The sequence below is a fragment of the Leuciscus leuciscus genome (assembly GCF_965113295.1).
Source record: "Leuciscus leuciscus genome assembly, chromosome: 3".
In the NCBI taxonomy this organism is placed as follows: Eukaryota; Metazoa; Chordata; class Actinopteri; order Cypriniformes; family Leuciscidae; genus Leuciscus; species Leuciscus leuciscus.
In genome coordinates, this window is record NC_138727.1 from 59,718,349 (window position 1) to 59,739,671 (window position 21,323).

General features: G+C 44.2%; 2 protein-coding genes and 1 long non-coding RNA gene across 3 annotated transcripts in view; 1 reads left to right on the forward strand and 2 right to left on the reverse strand.

Moving 5' to 3' along the window:
- LOC309493708 (B-cell receptor CD22-like) overlaps positions 1–21,323 on the reverse strand; it is a 273,995-nt gene that overhangs the window by 189,777 nt on the left and 62,895 nt on the right. The gene's annotated exons all lie outside the window — the stretch shown is intronic.
- Positions 1–21,323, reverse strand: part of LOC309493992 — a 138,752-nt gene that overhangs the window by 67,622 nt on the left and 49,807 nt on the right. The window lies entirely within an intron of this gene.
- LOC309493716 (polymeric immunoglobulin receptor-like) overlaps positions 13,331–21,323 on the forward strand; it is a 223,154-nt gene continuing 215,161 nt past the window's right edge. The window contains exons 1-3 of the mRNA XM_082162926.1: positions 13,331–14,317; positions 15,536–16,777; positions 17,260–17,448. Of these exons, the coding sequence (XP_082019052.1) occupies positions 17,409–17,448 (40 nt within the window). The 5' untranslated portion in view covers positions 13,331–14,317; positions 15,536–16,777; positions 17,260–17,408. The remainder of the gene's footprint in view (positions 14,318–15,535; positions 16,778–17,259; positions 17,449–21,323) is intronic.

Below are 21,323 nucleotides of genomic sequence, written 5' to 3' on the forward strand. Positions count from 1 at the left end.
GGTGTCCAGTCCGGAACCAGGACCCTTTATCATGCAAAGTACTTCTCGTACTTTCCTTCCTACAAGAGCTAATGGACACGGGCCACACCCCCTCCACGCTCAAGGTCTATGTGGCGGCCATAGCAGCACACCATGCTCCTGTGGTCGGCCAGTCTCAGGGTAGCAGTGACCTGGTCGTTTGCTTTCTGAAAGGGGCAAGGAGGCTCAACCCACCTCGTCCTCTTACCATACCCTCTTAGGATCTATCTACGGTCCTTAGGGCCCTCAAAGGGCCTCCTTTCGAGCCGCTACAGTCGGCCAAGCTCCGGCCACTGTTGCTTAACCCTCTGGGGACCAAAAACGCGCCCACGCGTTTTGCTCGTTTTTTTTTTTAGCAATGAAAAATAAACACAAAATGCTCTGTTAATTTTGATCTTTCATTTTCGTGTAATACATCAATCGATCCTGTTCAGTTTCTATTTTTTTTCTGTATACTCACAATACAAATAAAGTGTTTTGCTTTTTGACAAATAAAGAAAAACTAACATGATGCTATTTCTGCCTTCTCTCTGTCAGTAAACTCCCATTTGAAACGCGTTCGAAAATTATCTATAACTCCGCGAAAATTCAGTCAAACAGGCAAACAGACCCACGGGCATAAAGCTTGAGATCGCAGCTTTTAAATGAAGTAATTTATATAAAAAACAAATATTATCAGCTTCTGTAATCTGTATAAAAAGAGAGCGACTCCAGTCGAGCTCATTAGGAGCCATTCAAAAGTAATTTGACCACGCCTCGGAGAGCGCGTGCTATTCAAACGCAAATTCTGAGAACCATTTCAGTCTGTGAAACGCCCCCACATCAGCTGTAAACAAAGAGGCATAATATAGCCTACCTTATGGAGAAAATTTTCCGTGCTGATATGAGGAGCAGATCCCGCTGAGGAGTGAGGTAGGCTAAGTTATCCTTTCTCAAGTGTTAATGTGGAATAACGTTATGGAATAACGTTGTAGGCTTATGTAAACAAAAAGATGAATCGCGTTTCTATAATATGAATCGCGCGTCTATTTGTAAAGAGTGTTTAGCCTAAATATGAATCGCGCGTCTGTGTGTGAAAGAATAAACTGCTTTTACAGTTACAGTTACTGCGTTACAGTCAGGCGAAGTATGAAAGACAACATTTTGTTGACTAGATTTGGGTACAGTTTTTACTGTAGAATATACTGTCACATCAAATAAGCTTTTCTGAATATATATAAAATACTATTTTGTCAAAAATAAAGTCATAGACTAAGATGTTCCAATGTTGGCTATATTCAAACTAATGAATACATATGATAAAATGTAGGCCTATAATCTTTTTTTTTTTTTTTTTTACAAAGAAAGAGTACTTTTTTGCAGAAATATTGCTGAAATTGTAATTATTGTTGTAATTGTAACCTTTTTAATAAAATAGCAAAACATATTTACAAGATAGATGTAAGCAAAATCTTAAATGGTCAATATAAGTCTTCTTCAAAATATATATTTTGTCTTTGCATTGTGGCTCAGTCAGTGTCACACCTGAATGAATGGCTAATTATGCAGAGTCATTATGCAGAGTGGGTGGGACTAAGGTGTAAACTACTCCTCCCCCTCGCATATTGGCTTTCCAAGCAAAACCTGTTTTACACCATTTAAATCAATGTTTTTTTTTTTGTGAACGATAAAGCAAGACTATTTTCACATAATTTTGAAGCTAGAACTGAAAGGGACAACATCCATTAGTCAAAAGTCTTGTGGGCACATATTTTGTATGAGTTTTGTGGTCTTATTTCAGCAACTTTCATTTTTATTTTTTTAAATAACCACGCATAAACATTATTCTCTTAAAAATACAAACATCTACATACATGTTGCTCGCATATTATGGTAGGCCTGTTTGTGCTATATAGAGTGAATTTACACCTTTGCCATTAACATGTTTATAAATAACTGAAAAAAGCACAAATGTCAGAGCATGTCAGAACATCTCAAGGGCCCCAAAAACAGCTTGGTCCCCAGAGGGTTAACCCTCTGAGGTCTGAGCTGTTTTCTGGGCTCTGGAGGTGGTGTGACATGCTCTGACATTTGTGTTTTTTTCTGTTACTAGTGACATTTTCATGGCTAAAGTCTAATTACACTGTATTCAGCACAAACTCTGCTACAATAATATATCAGCAGCATGTATGTAAAAGTTTGTAGTTTTGAGATAATGACATTTATGCGTGGTTTGTGAAAATACCAAAAAAAATTCTCACTGAAATAAGGCCATGAAACCCATACTGATTATTTCTTCACAAGACTTTTGAAAATTGTATGACATAGCCTGGAATATTTGCTCCAAAACTATGTGAAAATCACCCTGACTGCTCATTCAGATAAGACAATATATTGATTTAAAATTTCTAAGACGTGTTTTGTGTGACAAAGCCATATGCGAAGAGGCGTGATCATCTCATGAATATGTAAGGTTTTAACACCTGAGAAAGACAAAGACACTCCCCTAACTGCCCTATTAGGAGCGATCAGGCCCTGTCATTCAGAGCAACCTTGCACAAAGAATGAGGAGATTTAAAAAAGAATGGCTTTTAGATTGTTTGGATTTATTTACAACACAACACAATCCAAAAATACAAATGACAAAAGAGCACATTGAAAACAATGATCCAAAGACAGAGACCTTTGTGCCATTCCTAAAAACATACCTTTCATTTCCAAGGTGTTTGATTTTCACTTTACCATGTTCATGTACAGAGACTCATGTGAATGTTGAAGTCAGCAGGACTCAGTTGCATCTGGTCCCTGAAAGAAAAAAAAAAAGAAAAAACTGTGAACATACTGATATCAAGAGAAACTGTAGGGCTGCACGATTTTGGGAATAGATTTTAGATTTTTCTGGTTAAAATTTCTTTTTAAAATTCACAGAATACACACACACACACGTTTCCAACAATATATAATGAACACCAGGTTTGTTGTGCCTTGTAGGCATAGGCTACGCAGTGCTGCATAAAATAATAATAACAATAAATTAAATCTTCCAAAAGATTTCAAGAACAACTACGCTAGAGAAAAATATATTGATTATCATATGTTACTTCAAATGTTTCCATTCGTTATGATGATATGAAATGAGATAATAGTAAAAACATAAAGCCTAATGTTTGGTGCATTTTTCCTTTCAAACGCAATCGCGCTCCAAAATATGATACATTCAAACGCCATCGCGCTCCAAAATATTAAACATTATGGTTATACATATCTATGTTTGAGCAGATATCCACAAACAGTATTTAACAGGAAACACGGGTCTAAATAGTATAATATTCACCATATATCTAGCAACAGTTCAACTGCAATGTGAAGTTTATGCAACAATACCATTAACTAATAAGTAAGAATTTCTTACCTTACATCTTTCTTGTCTTCAAATCGCGTTCTTCTTCTTCTGAGGTAAATCCATGTAAGCTCACAGCGTGTCTTCCAAACTCGACGAAAAGCAGAGACTTGTGAAGTGTTTTGGTGTTTTGTGTTTGAGGTAACGAGGGCGTTCGCGTCCCATGTGGAGATTTGCATGTGAATCACTTTTGCGCGAGTGGGCGTGTCGAATTAAAAAGTAATTAGCAAGCGTTTGAGATACTGGACATCCTGTTGGTTTTATACAAATTACTTAAACAGAGAATATTTGTTTTCAGTTTGAATCCAATCATTTAAAAGTACACACTTAAATGTGTATAAAGGTATATGGCTCATAAATGTGAGACAAGTATTCGCTGAGTTTTGTTTCAGTTTATAGACGTGCTCAAGAAAAAAAAGTTCACCGCGACGGAGAGGCAGAACGCACACCCTGTTTATTTTCTTTATTTTACAAAAGCACAATGTTTTGATTTGATTGTAAGTGGACACATACAAAAGTAGAAATATCACAGATTATTTTTTTATATTTCTTTTTTCTGTATAACCATAAATGACGGATTCATTTAAGTTTATGTTGCTGCTATGTGAAAAAAATCCAGCAAAACGCGTCGGCGCGTTTCTCGACCTCAGAGGGTTAAGACTGCACTGCTGTTAGCATTAGCATCGGTCAAGCGAGTGGGCGACATGCAAGCTTCATTGCTTCCTGCCTCGAGTTTGGGCCTAACCACCTTATGGTTGTCCTCAAGCCAAGGCATCAGAAGGCCTCAAGACGTGCCCAAAGTGCTCTCTACTCCGTTCAGAGCACAAGTTATTACGCTGTCCACTCTTCCCGATTCGGAAGACGAGCGTCAACTTTCCTTACTCTGCCCTGTTCTGACCTTAAGAGTATATATACAGCACTCTGCCCATTTCAGACAGTTAAAGCAGCTCTTTGTATGCTTCAGTGGCCGCACCAAAGGGCTTCCAGTCACGAAGCAGAGACTATCCCGCTGGATAGTGGATATCACGTTGGCTTACGCTTTCGGTGGGCCTTCAATGCCACATCGGCGTCAGAGCGCACTCCACCAGAGGTGTGACCTCTTCCTGGGTGTGGTCCAGGGGTGGGTCTATTGGCGACATCTGTGTGGCGGCCGGCACAAATCCTCTCTGTCTAGTTGGAGTTGACCTCAGATTGAGCTCAACACACTATTACCTCTCCGGATTCTCCGACAACAGTCCGAGCCCCTCTTTTGCTGGGTATCATTTGCCCTTCCCTAGCCCTACTGCCTAGGGACCCTTACCCAAGCGTCCCAGGCTAGGGCCATAAAACATGTCGTTCTGCTTACATAGTACACCGTGATTAGATTGGTTTCCCGTAGCGTCTAGCAAAGACACAATACGAGTAAAGGTTTTGAAAGGGAAAGTCTCGGTTACTTGCGTAACCCTGGTTACCTGAGAAAATGGAAACTATTATTTTGTAGACGGCCTTGGTATGTCATTTCATACATTCATCGTATGACGTTCATCGCTTCAGTCGAATTAAACCTGATACCTATGGAGAATATGAGCTGCTTTTATAGCCCCTGCCCCTTTAGGCGGGTTCTGCGCTCTCTCAGCGGGATGCGGCGCAATTGGCTTGCGCAGACACGCTGCTTTGCCATAGGTTCATGCAGTACCCATTGCCCAGCCAATAGGCGCTTTGTTATGGCTGTACAGTGGCACTGTGTTTTTGAATTAAAGGATTAAAAATTTGGAGAAAAAGCAGTTTTCCCCATAGCATCTAGCAAAGACGCAATACTTGTTTCCTCAGGGAACCGATGTTACGTAAGTAACTGAGACATTATTTATGACTTTTTCACAATTTTTGATAGTTATATAATGATATCTTATGCACATTCTCATATAAATCTTTCTATAGGACAATTATAGGCCTAACATAGCATATTGAATATTCTTTGTTTTGTTTTGTTTTTGTTATGTACATGAAACGGTCTCTAGTTGTGATATAGAAATGTATCAATGGTAGTAAAGTAAAAGCCGTGCGTGTAAACCTCACTCCCCTGACCTCAAGAGGCGCACAAGTGACAGACGCTAAAGACTGCAGATATCTATATTTATTTTTTTATTTTTTTATCTATATATATACAGTATATATATATATATATATATATTTTAATTTATCTATATACAGTATATATATATTTTTTTTTCATACATGTGATTACGTCCCCGTTTCTCCGTAATGTGTTTGTGTGTTTTCAGATTTCTCTTTGAACAACATTGTTTCTTTGTGTTTGACTCTGCTGCTGATTGGAGGATTCACTTTGACTGAGTGTTTATTAAGATGAGGTGATGCTGGACATTTTAAAATGTTTTGTCAGATGCATCTCACTGTTGTTCATCGCTGATGTTGTGTTGAGATCTTAAGGATGATCTCATCATCGGAAGAGACACAGTGAAACAGTGAGTCTGGGTCTTCATTCACTGAAGTTATTAGTATTATCAGTTTTTTATTATTAAAAGTGTTTCAAAATAAAAGAAAAATGCTATGAATATCTTTTTGTCATGAGCTGTTTCATGAACTCTGTGGTGTTTGTGTTTGCGTAATGAACAGGACATTTTCCGACCATCTCAAAGCCACAGAGAACAGGTAAAGGTTCAACTAGCTCTAATTTTAGTTATTTTCTACGAACAAACTGACGTATTCAGGAAACCCACAGAGAGACACATGAGACTGAACAGAGAGAGACAGAAGATGAACAGAAGACAATAAAGAGCTGATCGTTCAGTAATTCACCTTAAACATTTACTGTGTTTAATGAGGAAAAGGCTGAAAAATGTTTATGATTTACAAATGATCCATTTGTGGTTTAAAAAAAATACTTTTAAAAACTGATCAAATTAAATAAATACAATGAGCCACAAATCAATGACAGAATATCTGTAAACATCCTATAATTGTTGAAAGAGTGGAAACCACGTTCACGGTGAATCATAATTTTAAATCACAAAAATACTTTATGCATTTATATATTGAGTTCAACACATTACTCTTAAACTTCAAAATGACTATTATCTAATAGATTAAACTAGATTCTACATGATCTAGAGGGAGTGTGAGTTGGTTTGCTGTGCTGAAATGTGTTTGTAAGGTTTTGCAGGATATATGTGGTCAGTGAGCTGAAGAGAAACGGTTCTCTTACGAGAGGTCTCTCGTACTGCGTAAGATATCTTACGCTAGGGGAAAATCCTTTTCCGCGAGATATTGAAGCCAAAAATTATCCTTAATTTTGTAATAATGCAAAACGCGTTGCAGCAGCAATGCAGACATAGGCGAGACAGCTCGCGCGCCTATTGGCTGCTCTGCGGCAACTGCAGCAGCCTATCGAGCGAGGCCTGGCGTGACGCCAGACCCAATCAGGGCACTTCGCGCCCGCTGCGTCACGTCCCGCCGAAATGGGCGTGGTCTAGGCCTATAAATATCGCTCGCAGGCAGCTATTATCTGATTTTTCATCCTTCAAGCGAAGCACACGCATCGCTGGAGCTGGATTAGAAGCCGCGCCGTCGAGAGAGAGCACCTTCAGCGGGACGAGTCACTGAAGTCGCTGGCCGCGCCGCCTTCCTGCCTTCCTGCTGCGCTTTCCGGCGCTTATATCCTTCTCTTTTATTTGCACTGTATTTCTGTGTGTGTGTGTGTCGCCGCCGCGACACACATTTTCTAAAAGAGCTAGCGTCTTTTTAAAGATGCCTTCCTGCGGCTCGTGCAGAGCCACACTCAGCGACGGGGACCGCCACGTGATCTGCGTTTCCTGCCTGGGTGAGGAACATGCAGCTCTCGCGCTCGCTGACGGCGGATGCCCTCACTGCGAGCTGATGGCAATGGCGACTCTGAGGACTCGCCTAGCCGTCTTCACCGAGACTGCTCCCCCGCCCGCCGCGGCGTCGCGCCGTAAAAAGCGCCGTGCCCAGCGGGCCCCGGAACCCTCCCTCAGCCGCCAAAGCTCGCCGGTTCGCCCGCTTGCTTCCCCGGCTTCTTCTGTTTCGCTTCCTGACGGACAGCGGCCGCCGTCTGCCGCCGCTTCCGTTGATATCGCGGATGAGGAAGCCCTGCTGGGAGAGGATGATTCCTGCTCTATCCTGGCGTCAGGCAGTGAGGATTGGGCGGGCTCTGAGGACCCCGCACCCCCTGCCCGCACTTCGTCAGGCAAGAGAGCTTCTATTGAGACGGAACTCATGCGAGTACTCGCACAGGCCGCGGCGAGCCTCGGCCTCGAGTGGTCTTCGCCTGAGCAGCCCGCTCACAACCGGCTGGATGGATTTTTCCTGCCTGGGGAGCGCGCTTCGCCTGTGTCCAGACCGGCGCCTTTTCTTCCTGAGTTACACGAAGAAGTCGCCAAGTCCTGGAGCGCCCCCTATTCTGCTAGAGTGCGTCCTGCTGTTTCTTTGGCATTCTCCGCCGTTGACGATGCCAAGAACAGAGGATACCTCTCGCTGCCGCCGGTTGAAGAGGCGATAGCGGCCCACTTATGCCCGCCCTCCGCTGGACGGCGCGCTAAGCCGGCCCTACCCTCTAAAGCTTGCCGCACGACGTCGAGCTTGCTCCACCGCGCTTTCTCCGCCGCCGGGCAAGCTGCGTCAGCGTTGCACACCATGGCAACGCTCCAGATCTTCCAGGCCGATCTCCTCCGTAAGCTGGATGAGGAAGGACCTGACGCGATCTGTGTGCCGGACTTAAGGAGTGCCACGGACCTCGCTCTTCGTGGTACTAAGTCCGCAGCGCAAGCCATTGGACGGACTATGGCTTCTCTAACCGTATCTGAGAGACATCTCTGGCTGACGCTCTCGGAAATGGCCGAGTCTGAACGCACCGCGTTCCTCGACGCCCCGCTTTCCGCCACAGGCCTCTTTGGATCCTCCGTCAAAGATTTCGCGGAGAGATTCGCAGAGGTACAGAAAGCGTCTCAGGCCATGAAGCACTTCCTCCCGAAGCGCTCCAGCTCTGCAGCAGGCCGTGCGAAACCGTCTGCTCAGAGCTCACAGCCACAGCCACCGTCCACTGCCTCCACTTCACAACGCCGCCAGGCCAGAAGCGCGAGACCGCGCTCCCGCTCATCCGGTCGCCGCCCCGCAGGACGCGGCTCGCGACCTAGGATCACGGTGAAGCCCGAGGCCCCGAAGTCGTCCTAGCACAGCTAGGAAAACGACGGTGTTCCAGTCCCGCTGCGGCCGGACTCACACCAAAGCTATTCGCTCGTCCAGTTCCAGAAAATGTGACTGTTCCAGTGTTTTCTGCAGCCAACAAGTCGGTTCTGTCACCCGCTTGCCTGCACACAAATGCCGTTTTCACGGCTACCCAGATAAATCCCCAAAAGAGTGTATTTTCTGGTGTCCCGGCCACGGCCGATGGTGTTTCGTGTGTAGTAAGAATGCCCACTGCCCAGTGCCCATCCCTACACATAAGCACAGCCTGTCACACAGGGCTCGCGCACATAAAACCGACTCAGATCGGTTGCGCTTCAAACATGGTGAACGTGCCCACTACCCAGTGCCCACTAACACCACGTTATGCATGTCTCACGGTTTCTGTAAAAACGAAACCAACGTGCACTCGCTTCACGCAAGCGAACGATGCTTTCGGTGTGATAAATGTGCCCGCTGTCCCGCGCCCACATCCACACATAGACATGACAGTTCCCACGGGAACCGCCCAGCCCTCCCCCTCGCGGTTAACCACCGTAGAGGAGTCGAGCGCGGGCAATCTGCCCGCTGTCATCAGCGCGCCCCATGCCTCAAATGTCACGAGCGACACGCTTGTGTTACAGCACACCGAAGCTTCTCCATCGCTGAGCGAGCGGAGCGCGCTTCGTATTCGACCCCTAGCTATCCATGCAGACGCATGGGCAAAGCTACCCGGGGTTTCGAAGTGGGTGCTGAACATTATAGAAAGAGGCTATTCGCTGCAGTTTCGCCGACGCCCTCGCCGCTATGTGGCGCGCGTCGAGACCACGGTAAAAACAGAAGTAGCACATCTACTTCGAGCCGAAGTGACGAAACTATTGAGCAAAGGGGCCATAGAACCTCTCTCTCAAGATCAGAGCGAGGGAGGGCTATACAGCAGATACTTCCTGGTACCGAAAAAAGACGGGGGTCTCAGACCCATACTAGATCTAAGGCAGCTGAACAAAGTGCTTGTGAAGCGACAGTTCAGGATGCTCACGACCAGGCAAATCCTTGTGCAGATTCGCCAAGGAGATTGGTTTGTGTCAATAGATCTGAAAGACGCGTATTTTCAAATACAGATAGCGTCACGTCACAGGCGATATTTGAGATTCGCCTTCGAGGGCCAGGCATATCAGTACACAGTCCTGCCGTTCGGTTTGTCCCTAGCACCCCGTACATTTACGAAGTGCATGGACGCGGCGCTCGCACCCCTCAGAATGAGAGGCATGCGAGTGCTGAACTATTTGGACGATTGGCTGATTCTAGCGCAATCTCGCACAGTGCTCATAGAACACACGACCATTTTACTCGATCACCTCGAGGATTTGGGTCTGAGTGTCAATTGGGCGAAGAGCTCCCTGTCACCCAGCCAGAAAATATCTTTCCTGGGCACAGAACTGGACTCACTATCCATGATAGCGCGACTATCACAACAGCGCGCGGTAGACATTCGACGCACAGCGAACTCTTTTCGCTGCGGCGCGTCTGTCCCGCTCAAAAGTTTTCAGAAGATGCTAGGTCTCATGGCCTCAGCATCGTCAGTGCTCCAGCTGGGTCTGCTACGCATGCGCCCGCTGCAGTTTTGGCTGAAAGCGCGAGTCCCACGCGAAGCGTGGCCACCCGGTTTGCTTCGCCTCAGGGTCAATCAGAAATGCGTTACAGCTCTGAAACCCTGCACTGCAAAAAATGCTTTCTTAGTTAGTATTTTTGTTTTGTTTCCAGTCCAAATATCTAAAAATTCTTAAATCAAGAAGCATTTACTAGAGAAGTAAAATGACATAAGAAATTCTATTTTGTTTTAAGGTAAAAAGTAAGTACTTTAAGTAATTTTTGTTTAAAACAAGCAAAATTATCTGCCAATGGGGTAAGCAAAAAAATCTTGGTTTTTTTTTCGAATTCAGATTTTTTTTCTTGTTTTCCATTCTTATTCAGATTTTTTTGCTTACCCCATTGGCAGATAATTTTGCTTGTTTTAAGCCAAAATTACTTAAAGTACTTTCTTTTTACCTTAAAACAAAATAGAATTTCTTATGTCATTTTACTTCTCTAGTAAATGCTTCTTGATTTAAGAATTTTTAGATATTTGGACTGGAAACAAAACAAAAATACTAAGTAAGAAAAGCATTTTTTGCAGTGTGGAAAGCGAACGACTGGTACCAATCAGGTGTAAGCCTGGGGACTTCCTCGAGGGTGAAAGTGGTGTCCACGGACGCGTCCACTTCGGGATGGGGAGCGCTGCTCGAGGGCAGACCGTTCTTCGGCCAGTGGTCAGAACGGGAGAAGCTCCTGCACATAAACTGCCTCGAAATGCTGGCAGTAGACAACGCGCTGACGCGTTTTTGTCCCCAAATAAAAGGTCACCACGTCTTGGTCCGTTCGGACAACATGTCTGTGGTGTCCTACATAAATCGCCAGGGCGGCATCAGACAGTCCAACTGCTGTGGAAGAAATTCGGCAGAGCGAAAGTGGACCTGTTTGCGTCTCAAGAAAACGCTCACTGTCAAGAATTTTTCTCCAAGAGCAGGAGCGCGCTGTCCCATGTGTGGCCCCGCCGCCCGCTCTATGCTTTTCCCCCCGTCTCTCTCCTGCCTCAGGTGATAGAACGGATCAGGGAAGAAGGATGCTCAGTACTGCTGGTAGCACCGTTCTGGAAAAACCAACCTTGGTTCCCAGCCGTGATGCAGTTAGCAAGTACTGCCCCGTGGCCAGTACCAGTGAGGAGAGATCTCCTCTCACAGGCCCGCGGCTCGATCTGGCATCCTCACCCGGAACTATGGTCCCTTCATGTCTGGGCCATCAACGGGTACATGTTGGACTCCCTAAAGGAGTATTAAACACGATCACGCAGGCTAGAGCTCCGTCTACAAGACGACTCTATTCTTCGAAATGGTCAGTGTTTTCGGGCTGGTGCACAGCCCGTGGTGTGTCACCCACAAACTGTGATGTGACGGAGGTGCTTTCCTTCCTACAAGAGCTGTTGGATGGGGGCAGGGCCCCCTCCACGCTCAAAGTTTATGTGGCGGCTATAGCAGCGTTCTCAGAAACAACGCTTGGTCAGTCAATAGGAAGGAACGATTTAGTCATCCGCTTCCTTAGAGGAGCTAAGAGACTGAATCCTCCCAGACCTCCCTCAGTCCCCGTATGGGACCTTTCTACGGTTCTGGAAGCCATGAAAGGTGCGCCATTTGAGCCTTTGCAGTCAATCGATTTGAAACACCTGTCTTTCAAAACGGTGTTTTTGCTGGCTCTCGCTTCAGTGAAGCGCATAGGGGATCGGCACGCGCTCTCTGTGAGCGCGGCGTGCATGGAGTTTGGGCCCAATGACTCAAAAGTTATACTCAAACCTAAGCACGGTTATGTTCCAAAATCCCTCAACACACCGTTTAGGGCGCAGATTATCTCTCTGTCAGCCCTACCGGTCCCTGATGAGGAAAGAGACGCGAGCCTCCTTTGCCCAGTCAGGGCATTACGAGCTTATGTGTCTCGCTCGTCTGTTTTCAGACAGACGGAACAGCTCTTTGTTTCGTTTAGCGGACGTTCTAAGGGACTAGCCGCGTCGAAACAGAGCCTATCCAGATGGATAGTTGATGCTATAGCGCTGGCATACGCCTCCAAGGGCATGCAGTGCCCTTTGGGTGTCAGAGTGCATTCCACGAGAGGCATGGCCTCTTCGTGGGCCTGGTCAAGTGGGATTGCCTTGCAAGATATTTGTATGGCGGCAGGCTGGGCCTCCCCGTCTACATTTATAAGGTTTTATAACCTAGAGGTTCCCGCCCTGCAGGCCAGGCTGCTGTCGGTCTAAACCACCAGTATTATCTGACCTGATGCGTTCAGCTCAGAATGCTGCGTTTGCTGAGCACAGCTCAATGTTCGACAGTTTAAAGCTGGGCAAACTGTGTAAGACCCACATTTTTTCCCATCAGTTCAGGCCGTACCCCGCCCTGTCTGTATGATGAAATTTGCGTCCCTTCGACGCTACTTTATGTGGAAAAGTGAGGCTGCACCCCTCCTTCTTCCCGGACTCTCTGTGAGTTCACTGAGTGATTGTGCACTATATGTACCCCGGGCTTTCGCCCTTGGGTCTTTGGTGTCAGATCTCAGCATGCACGGCGTTTTACATTGGGTCCCCTAGCGTAAGATATCTTACGCAGTACGAGAGACCTCTCGTAAGAGAACGTACTCGGTTACTAACGTAACCTCGGTTCTCTCTAGAAGAGGGAACGAGTACTGCGTATCTTGCCGTGCATGCACACGCTCTGGTTGCTTCGATGATGAAAAACCAGATAATAGCTGCCTGCGAGCGATATTTATAGGCCTAGACCACGGCCATTTCGGCGGGACGTGACGCAGCGGGCGCGAAGTGCCCTGATTGGGTCTGGCGTCACGCCAGGCCTCGCTCGATAGGCTGCTGCAGTTGCCGCAGAGCAGCCAATAGGCGCGCGAGCTGTCTCGCCTATGTCTGCATTGCTGCTGCAATGCGTTTTGCATTATTACAAAATTAAGGATAATTTTTGGCTTCAATATCTCGCGGAAAAGGATTTTCCCCTAGCGTAAGATATCTTACGCAGTACGAGAGACCTCTTCTAGAGAGAACCAAGGTTACGTTAGTAACCGAGTACGTTTCTCTTGTGGTTTTCAGCTTGTGGTTTTCTTTGGCTCTTGCTCTTTATATTCTTTTACTCGAACCGAGATGCGCTTCAGGCTCTTGTATGTCATAAAAACAGGAACTGGTTTCTGTAGAAACGATGGACACACACTTTCCACTCCTTAAAGAGATGCTGTGAATTTGTGTAATATTATCAAAAATATTTTTATTCAGGTTGTTTGAAATATAGATATCACAAATACTTCTGTTGAATGTGGAATGACTTTGGATTTGACAGTATCAAAGGGAAGCACAAGCTCAGTGTGTGTTATAAAATGTCTTGATGTTCAAATGTAATTTTTTCCTGCTGGATTTATTCTCTGGTAAAGAGTTGTTGTTGTTGTTGTTGTTTTTATTTGTTATTGGATTAGTCTTTTATTAATCCAGTTATTAAATAAATAAAGTCTCTTTGAATCTCTTTAGAGTTTGTGTTTGTAATGTCCTGTTCGTCCTGTTCATCAGATGAGTCATTTAAACCTTCGGCTCCATCTAGTGGCAAATGTAATGACCTCCGTGAAGTTGGCACCCCATAAAATGAAAAGAATAAAGACAGACTTTAAATGTCTGTAAGCTGTTAAAAGTATTCAGAAAACTTAAGGCACTACACAATTAAAAAAAAAAAAAAAAAAAAAAAATTGGTTATTTTATTTTATTTTAATACAAAATTAAAGCATCAGTCACGCGTAGCCTACAGCCAGAGTAGTGACAGTACATTACATATCATTGTGCATTAGTGATTATATAAAGACCAAATGTCAATATCTAGCACAAATCTAAACTAAAACATTCCCATATCTAAAGAAAAGAACAATGACAGCAGCGGCCCTGTGCGAGCACAAGCCAGACAGGTTTGTAGACGAGATGGATGGACAGTTATGTTACTGTACTTAAAAAGTTTATTTTTTTATGTTTAAGAGGGGATTGTAGTTTCATTGTTTCTTTCAACGGCACAAACCATAGCAGAAACGAATGACACCGGTTTGGTGCGATTTAGATGAGGTGGGGTGGAGAGTGACGTCACAGCTCCCGAAATAAATTTGTTATTTCTAAAGGAGGTGATATAGATACAATGTTTCTTTCAACGGCACAATCGGCACAAACGAACGACACAGTTTTTGTGCAATTTAGACGAAATGGGGAGGAGAGTGGGCAGCGCCTCTTACGTGTGGGGTTCCTCAAGGTTCTATCCTTGCTCCGATTTTATTCTCCTTGTATATGCTTCCCCTGGGGTAGATTTTTAGGAAACATGACGACATCTTTCATAGTTATGCTGACGATACACAAGTCTATTTGCCCCTGGAATCAAATAACATGGGTTTAGATACTCTGTTGGCTTGTCTAGCAGAGGTAAATGCCTGGATGTCCCTAAATGTTCTTCACCTTAATGAAGGCAAAACTGAGATTATAGTTTTTGAACCATCAGAAGCTGCTAGCTCCCTTTGCTCAAATTTTGGCTCCTTATCTCCATGTGTGAAACCATTAGTGAAGAATCTGGGCGTGGTTTTCGATAGTGCTCTCAAATTTGACAAACAGATTAGTACGGTAGTCAAAACCAGTTTTTTTTTTCATCTCAGAGTCCTAGCCAAAGTTAAATCATTTCTTTCTTTTAAAGACTTTGAAAGGGTGATTCATGCTTTTATTTCGACAAGGCTTGACTATTGTAATTCCCTGTATTTGGGCACTAACCAAGCAACTTTTAACCATCTGCAAATGGTGCAGAATGCAGCTGCTAGGCTCCTTACTGGTGTGCGCAAACGAGAGCACATTACCCCTGTTCTTAAATCTCTGTACTGGCTCCCAATCCGTTACAGAATTGATTTTAAAGTTTTGATGCTGGTTTTTAAATCCTTGAATGGATTGGCTCCTGTATACGTTTTTCCATCCACAATCCTGGAAGGTCTCTTAGGTCATCCAACCAGAGACTGTTAAATGTTCCGCGGGTCAGATTAAAAACAAGAGGAGATCGAGCTTTGGAACAGTCTACCTGTTTTTATTAGAACTGCCACTACACTACATGAGTTTAAAGCTAAACTCGAAACCTATCATTTTTCTTTGGCTTATAATTGTAGCTGATTTGTGCGGTGTCTGATATGTTCTGTGTTTTGTCCTTTATTTTATGTTGTAAATGGTGTTAATTCCAATGTTATGTGCAATAATGTACAGCGCCTTGGTCAACAACCGTTGTTTTTAGTGGTGCTATATAAATAAAGTTGAGTTGAGTTGAGTTGAGTGACGTCACAGCTCCCGAATTAAATTTGTTATGTCTGCGACAGGAAAAAAGATAAAGTGTTTGTTTTAACGGCACAAAGCAGCACAAATGAATGACACCGGTTTGGAGCGATTTGAACAACATGGGGTGGAGAGTGACGTCACACAACCAAAAAAAATTATGTTCAATATCTCTAACACCAAACCAGCACAAACATTCGTTTTTACGCCACAAATCAGCACAAACGAATGCCATAGTTTTGGAGATTATTTCGTTTTATGGGGTGCCAACTTCACGGAGGTAATGTAATTGGCTGTTAAATGTCTTGGTTTTATTGAAATGAGTGTTGTGTAGTGTTATGATAGCTGACAGGGTGGGTCGGCTCTAATTAATATGACTTTAATTCATTATAAATGACACTGATTTATGTGCCTCCTGTGTGTTTAACACGAAAGAGTGAATCTGGAGGAATGAGGGTTTTCTAATAATGGGCGACTTTATAATTACATGGACTCATCGCTCATGCTGATGTTTTTATGATTAAAGTCAGAGATGCAGATAAAAACATTTCTCAGCATTCACTCTTTGTCCAGTGTGTGTAGTTAATCTGTCATCAGTGATGCTGAAGTTTGATTGACAGCTGCTGTCCGTGGTGCTGAATCCAGAACTGCCTGTTAAAGTGAAGCATCAATCAGACTCAGACTTCAGCTGATGATCCTCTGATGATCTGAGGAGAGACAGAGAAGAAACACTGCAGATGTTCAGATTAGAAAGCGTTTGCCTTCTTATAACACACGGGTCTGAGCCTCGGTACCTCAACATGTAAACTTCCTGATGTATCAGTTATGGTGGTTGTATGAGTATCTTACATTTTGTACATTTTCACGTGACTTTATGTTCACCTTTTACTTTGAATTGTTTTATTTTAATTGTTTGCATTGAATCTGCTGGTTGACTGAGAGTTCATGTACAACCCGAATTCCAGAAAAGTTGGGACGATTTTTTAAATTTGAAGAAAATGAAAACTAAAAGACTTTCAAATCACATGAGGCAATATTTTATTCACAATAGAACATAGATAACATAACAAATGTTTAAATGGAGAAATTGTACACTTTTATCCACTAAATGAGCTCATTTCAAATTTGATGCCACTTCAGATTCAGTGAAACGAGTGTCACTCTTTCATGGTTTGTGGTTTCCAGCAGGTTTTGTCTGATGTGTTTCATATGTGGAGATCAGATTCACTGAAGGAGACGCTAAAAGAGTCATTCAAACAAAGATACGCTGGAAAACTCAACAGACCGTGAGTTTTATGAATGTGAATTCATTTAAATCATATTTGATGATACTATAATTAACTTAAAGACATAAAAGAAGTTTGTTGAGTCTTACATTTTTGTCCACGTTAATGATGTTTGGATGATTATTAAAAGTCCAATCTTAAAGTGTAATTGGTATTCTCACTGGTAATATACAGTATAATAATTAATCAATAAGAAGCATGCATTTATAGGAGACCGTGTGAACCGCTGCTGTTTGTGTGTGTCCATCAGTGTCTTACTTTCACTTCCTGCATTATTAACCTCTCTCTCTCTCTCTCTCTCTCTCTCTCTCTCTCTCTCTCTCTCTCTCTCTCTGTCGCTCCCCCCCTCTCCCCCCCCCCTCTCTCTCTCTCTCTCTCTCTCTCTCTGTCGCTCCCCCCTCTCTCTCTCTCTCTCTCGCTCTCTCTCTCTCTCTCCCCTCCCCCCCCCCCCCTCTCTCTCTCTCTCTCTCTCTCTCTCTCAGGGGAAGTGGGCGTCTCTGTCACGTTCAGCTCTTCATATTAAACATGTAACCAGGAAAGAAACACTCAAAACTCTTCTGAACACACATCGAGAGCTTCAGAAGAACTGAATCTACTAACAACAGAGAAGATCATTTAATAAGAGAGAAGAATGAAGATCATCTGGACTTTCACTCTGCTGATGATTCCTGGTAAGAATCTTGGCACAGATTTGGTATTTTCAGTCTTTTACTTCAGTTCATGCTGTTTTATTGACTGTTGAAGAAATTTCATTACTGTGTATATTAAAGGGATTGTATAATGCGCTTTTCGAAAGATGTAAAATAAGTATTTGATGTCCCCAGAGTGTGTATGTGAAGTTTTAGCTCAAAATACCCCACAGATATGTAAGGTGTAGCGAATATGCATCTGGGTAAATATGAATTAGCTCAAGAATATGGGGAATCTTGGAATATTAATATCTATGACTCATGGTCATAATTCATAAGTCGCATGTACATTTATTTATTTATTTTTTTTATAGGAAATGCCTCGTTCTGTAACTGGTCTGACCAACCTTTAACTCGGCCAGCGAGTAGATGTAAGGTCAGTACAGTTAAGAAGGGGTATTCACAAACTCCACTAAAGTTTAGGTTCTGGCCAAGAACATTAAACTTTATTGAGTTTATTAATTAAAACTACTGAATGTAGTCTAATATTATAGAGCCTGTAGCTTTATAGATCTTTTGTTTCATTGACTTTATAAAAAGTGGGTTTTCAAACACAGAGACAGTTAAAAGTATAAATGGGTTTATTAATAAAATGGCACACGCTAGAGATTATAAACTACAAATATAAACGTACGTAAAAATGCAAACAAACACATAAACATTTAAACATTTAAACATTTAACCGAACAAAAACATAAAACATAGCATGACGTGATCGGAATGAAAATGGAATGAAAGAAAGAAAGATATAGAGGGAAGATAGAGGGTAACTTAAACCACAGACCTAAGACCTAGACACCTGGAACAGCTTTTATAGGAATCAATATACTTGCGAGATGTGGTACTCTTTCAGTGTGATGCTGAAAAGGGGACGCGCGTGCGCGTGTCCGGCTGGTTTGCGTCTAGCTTCTTCTTCTGGGTCGTTTCGAAAAACGATGTAAAGGCTCACTTGAATTTAACGTTACCGGAAAAGTTCAGATTCGTCTCCCGGGATGGGAGAGGCTGGAAATCTTAGTTGCAACGAACGGGAGCTACGACTCGAACATGTGTTGGTCCGAGGAGAAGGCCAGGGCCTCCTTCAGATGTTCCTTGGAGAAACGCTGCGCCGAGGAAGAGGGTCCAGAGAAGTTGGATGAGTTGAGTTGGAAGAGAGGAGAGAAGAGAAGAGAAGAGAAGAGAAGAGAAGAGATGAAGGGGGTTTCTGCCTTTTAACAAACATCTGTTTACGCCTTCTCTTGGAACGACAGCGAATCAGATTGTCTTTTCTGAAGCGGGAAAATTCTCTTTGTGTGAAGAAGAAAACGCCTACTTTCACCATATGTCTTATGAGAGAAAGAATTCATATTTCTTCTTAAGATTGTACACCTGGAACAATACATCTTACTGTAATACTATGTGCGGGACTGGTTGAATTAAAACAGGGCGGTCAGACAGATACCAAGAATTACAGGTAGATATTGGACACACATAACATTATGTTCATATGCATCATTACACACAAATAAAGCTTGCTTAAACACACAATAAAATGGTCAGTATTTCCGTTATGGCATGTGAAGACACTTGAGAAACACAGGAATACATATCAAACATTTGAAGAGTTTTCTCTGAAATGTTCCATGTGTGTTAAGGTGTTGGAATGTTGGCTCGCAAAGGAGCTGGATGAGCTGCAGCTTTGGAGCCATAAAAGTTTATGACCAGGTTCGAGTTACAAGACACTATGGAGTGATTTCCTTTCAATGAATCTTCGGAATTAAAGATTTTACTCTAGCAAACCACACCTCTATTATAAATTTGTAATGAATGGTAAAATGAAATTTTACTATGTGGAAGTCCATATATGGAAATGTGCTTCAGTTGCATCTCGTGGTGGGTTTCTGGTTGAAAGTCCACGAGTGTGTGTGTGTGTGTGTGTGTGTGTGTGTGTGTCTTCTGGAATGTCACGAGGCCAGCCGAACTGGCGCTGGCAAATTGCTCCTCGTGGGGCAATTATTAACCAGTACGGACACAAGACGATGTGTCTTCCCATATGATCACTTAACGCGAGAAGCAGATGTCGTTGTGGCTACATTCCCCCTTTTTGTTAAACGAAATTCGGGATGGAATTCGTTGAACAACAAATAGGCACAACGAGTGTCAGGGCGTTGTCGGTGACCGTGGAGATGCACATCACCGTGCTAGACTTCTCTGAGTGTGAGTCCTGCCTTGGCAGTCAGGAGTCGGGGGTGTTCTCTCTCCATGCGATGTCGGATGCCAGACCTGGTGAGTGTGGATGGTGGCTGCTTTGTCGCGAACCACTGCGGCCTGCATCCTGTTAGAGGCGATAGGGAGAGAGAGAGAGAGAAGGAGAAAAAAAAAAATTCCAGCGATGGAGGTCCTTAGTTGGTTTAGGACAGTCTTTTTGGTTCGCTGAGGTTGGTATGCCACATGCTTTGATGTCCCATGCATGGCTTTTTGGCACATGTGGCGTCATTGTTACGCCTGCCCCCCCCCCTTGTGCTTTGTGGCTTTACGAGCTGTGGCGCTGTGATGGCAACAGGTGCACAATGCGTATTGAAGTCTTGTGAACGCAGCATGTGCGTGGTGGCAGACAGCTGTCTGAGGCACTGGTTGTCAGTGAGCTCGGATGGCCTGTGAGGGTGGTGGAGGGGTAAGTGGTGGCATAGGAAAAGTCTGTTCATCAGAGGCCCGCATGACTTTCTTTGTACACAGCGGAGGTAGCGTTTTAGCGGCTCTGAGGCGTGCAGTGTAGTTGGTAAAGTTCGTTTGTGCTGTGTAATCACTGCAATGGTTAGGGTGGGTGGATGGGTTTGTCTGTATGTGGCGCAGACATTGGTTTGGTTACTCAACTGCAGGTCAGTCAGGACCTTGAAGCAGTAGGTGTCAGTGTTCGTTTTCTGTGTCTGTGTCAGACGTGGCTGCACTGTCTTCATCTGTGATGTAAGAAGACTCTGCCTCACCAGTGTTCTGGAGAGAGTGGTTACAGGTTCGACGGTCTGGGCTTGGAGTTCTGGACGGCGGGTGATGCTGGTTCCAGAATCTTTCTGAGCGGTCGGTCCGACGCTTTGGACGGGCACCGTCACAGTCGTGCCGCCACCTGCTGTCTGGTTCTGAGCGGTGCTCAGAGACGGAGTGAATTGTGTGTGTCTTTACCGTCTTTTCATCCATGGCCCTTTGCTTGGTGTAAGCCTTGTGGGCTAAGTCTCTGAGTTCTCGAGTAGACATGGTTCGTGGGCAGACGAGCACGCCGAGATGTTTACTCACGGTGCTATGCAGGTTCCGCAGAAACAAAGTTCTAAAGGTTATATCTTCTTCCATATCTGGTGTGTTGGTTGCTCCGAAGAACGTTTGTCGGAGTCGGTCATAATAGGAGTGTGGGTGTTCAAGTCGGGCCTGTTTCACGTCGAGGGCCGTGATAAACCCTTGGTCTGATTCTGGGTCAGAGAATTCGCGGATCAACGCTTGTCGCAGTTGCTTGTAATCTGCTTTGACAGGCTGTGGTTGGCGATCCAGAAAACTACGCACCTCTCTGCTTGAGGTGATTCTTACCAGGTACAATTTGTCCCAAGCTGTCGCGTTGGCGACAGTTTGCAGGTGAAAGTCAATGTCTTGAAGGTACGCATGAACACTGCAGTCTCCGGCAAACGTAGGAATGTTTCTGGCCATCTTGTTGAGGTTTGTTGGACGAGAGCTGTTGCTGGGGGCCCAATCCGTCTGGAGAGGATTCTGACCCTTTACAGCTCTTGGTGTTTGGCTGACAGGCGTGGTGTTGTGCAGTGGGCTTTCGCCCCCCTTTCCAGCTCTGGGTGTGTGGCTGAAAGGCGCAGACTCGCTGGAAGGGGGAAATGGTGTGAGAT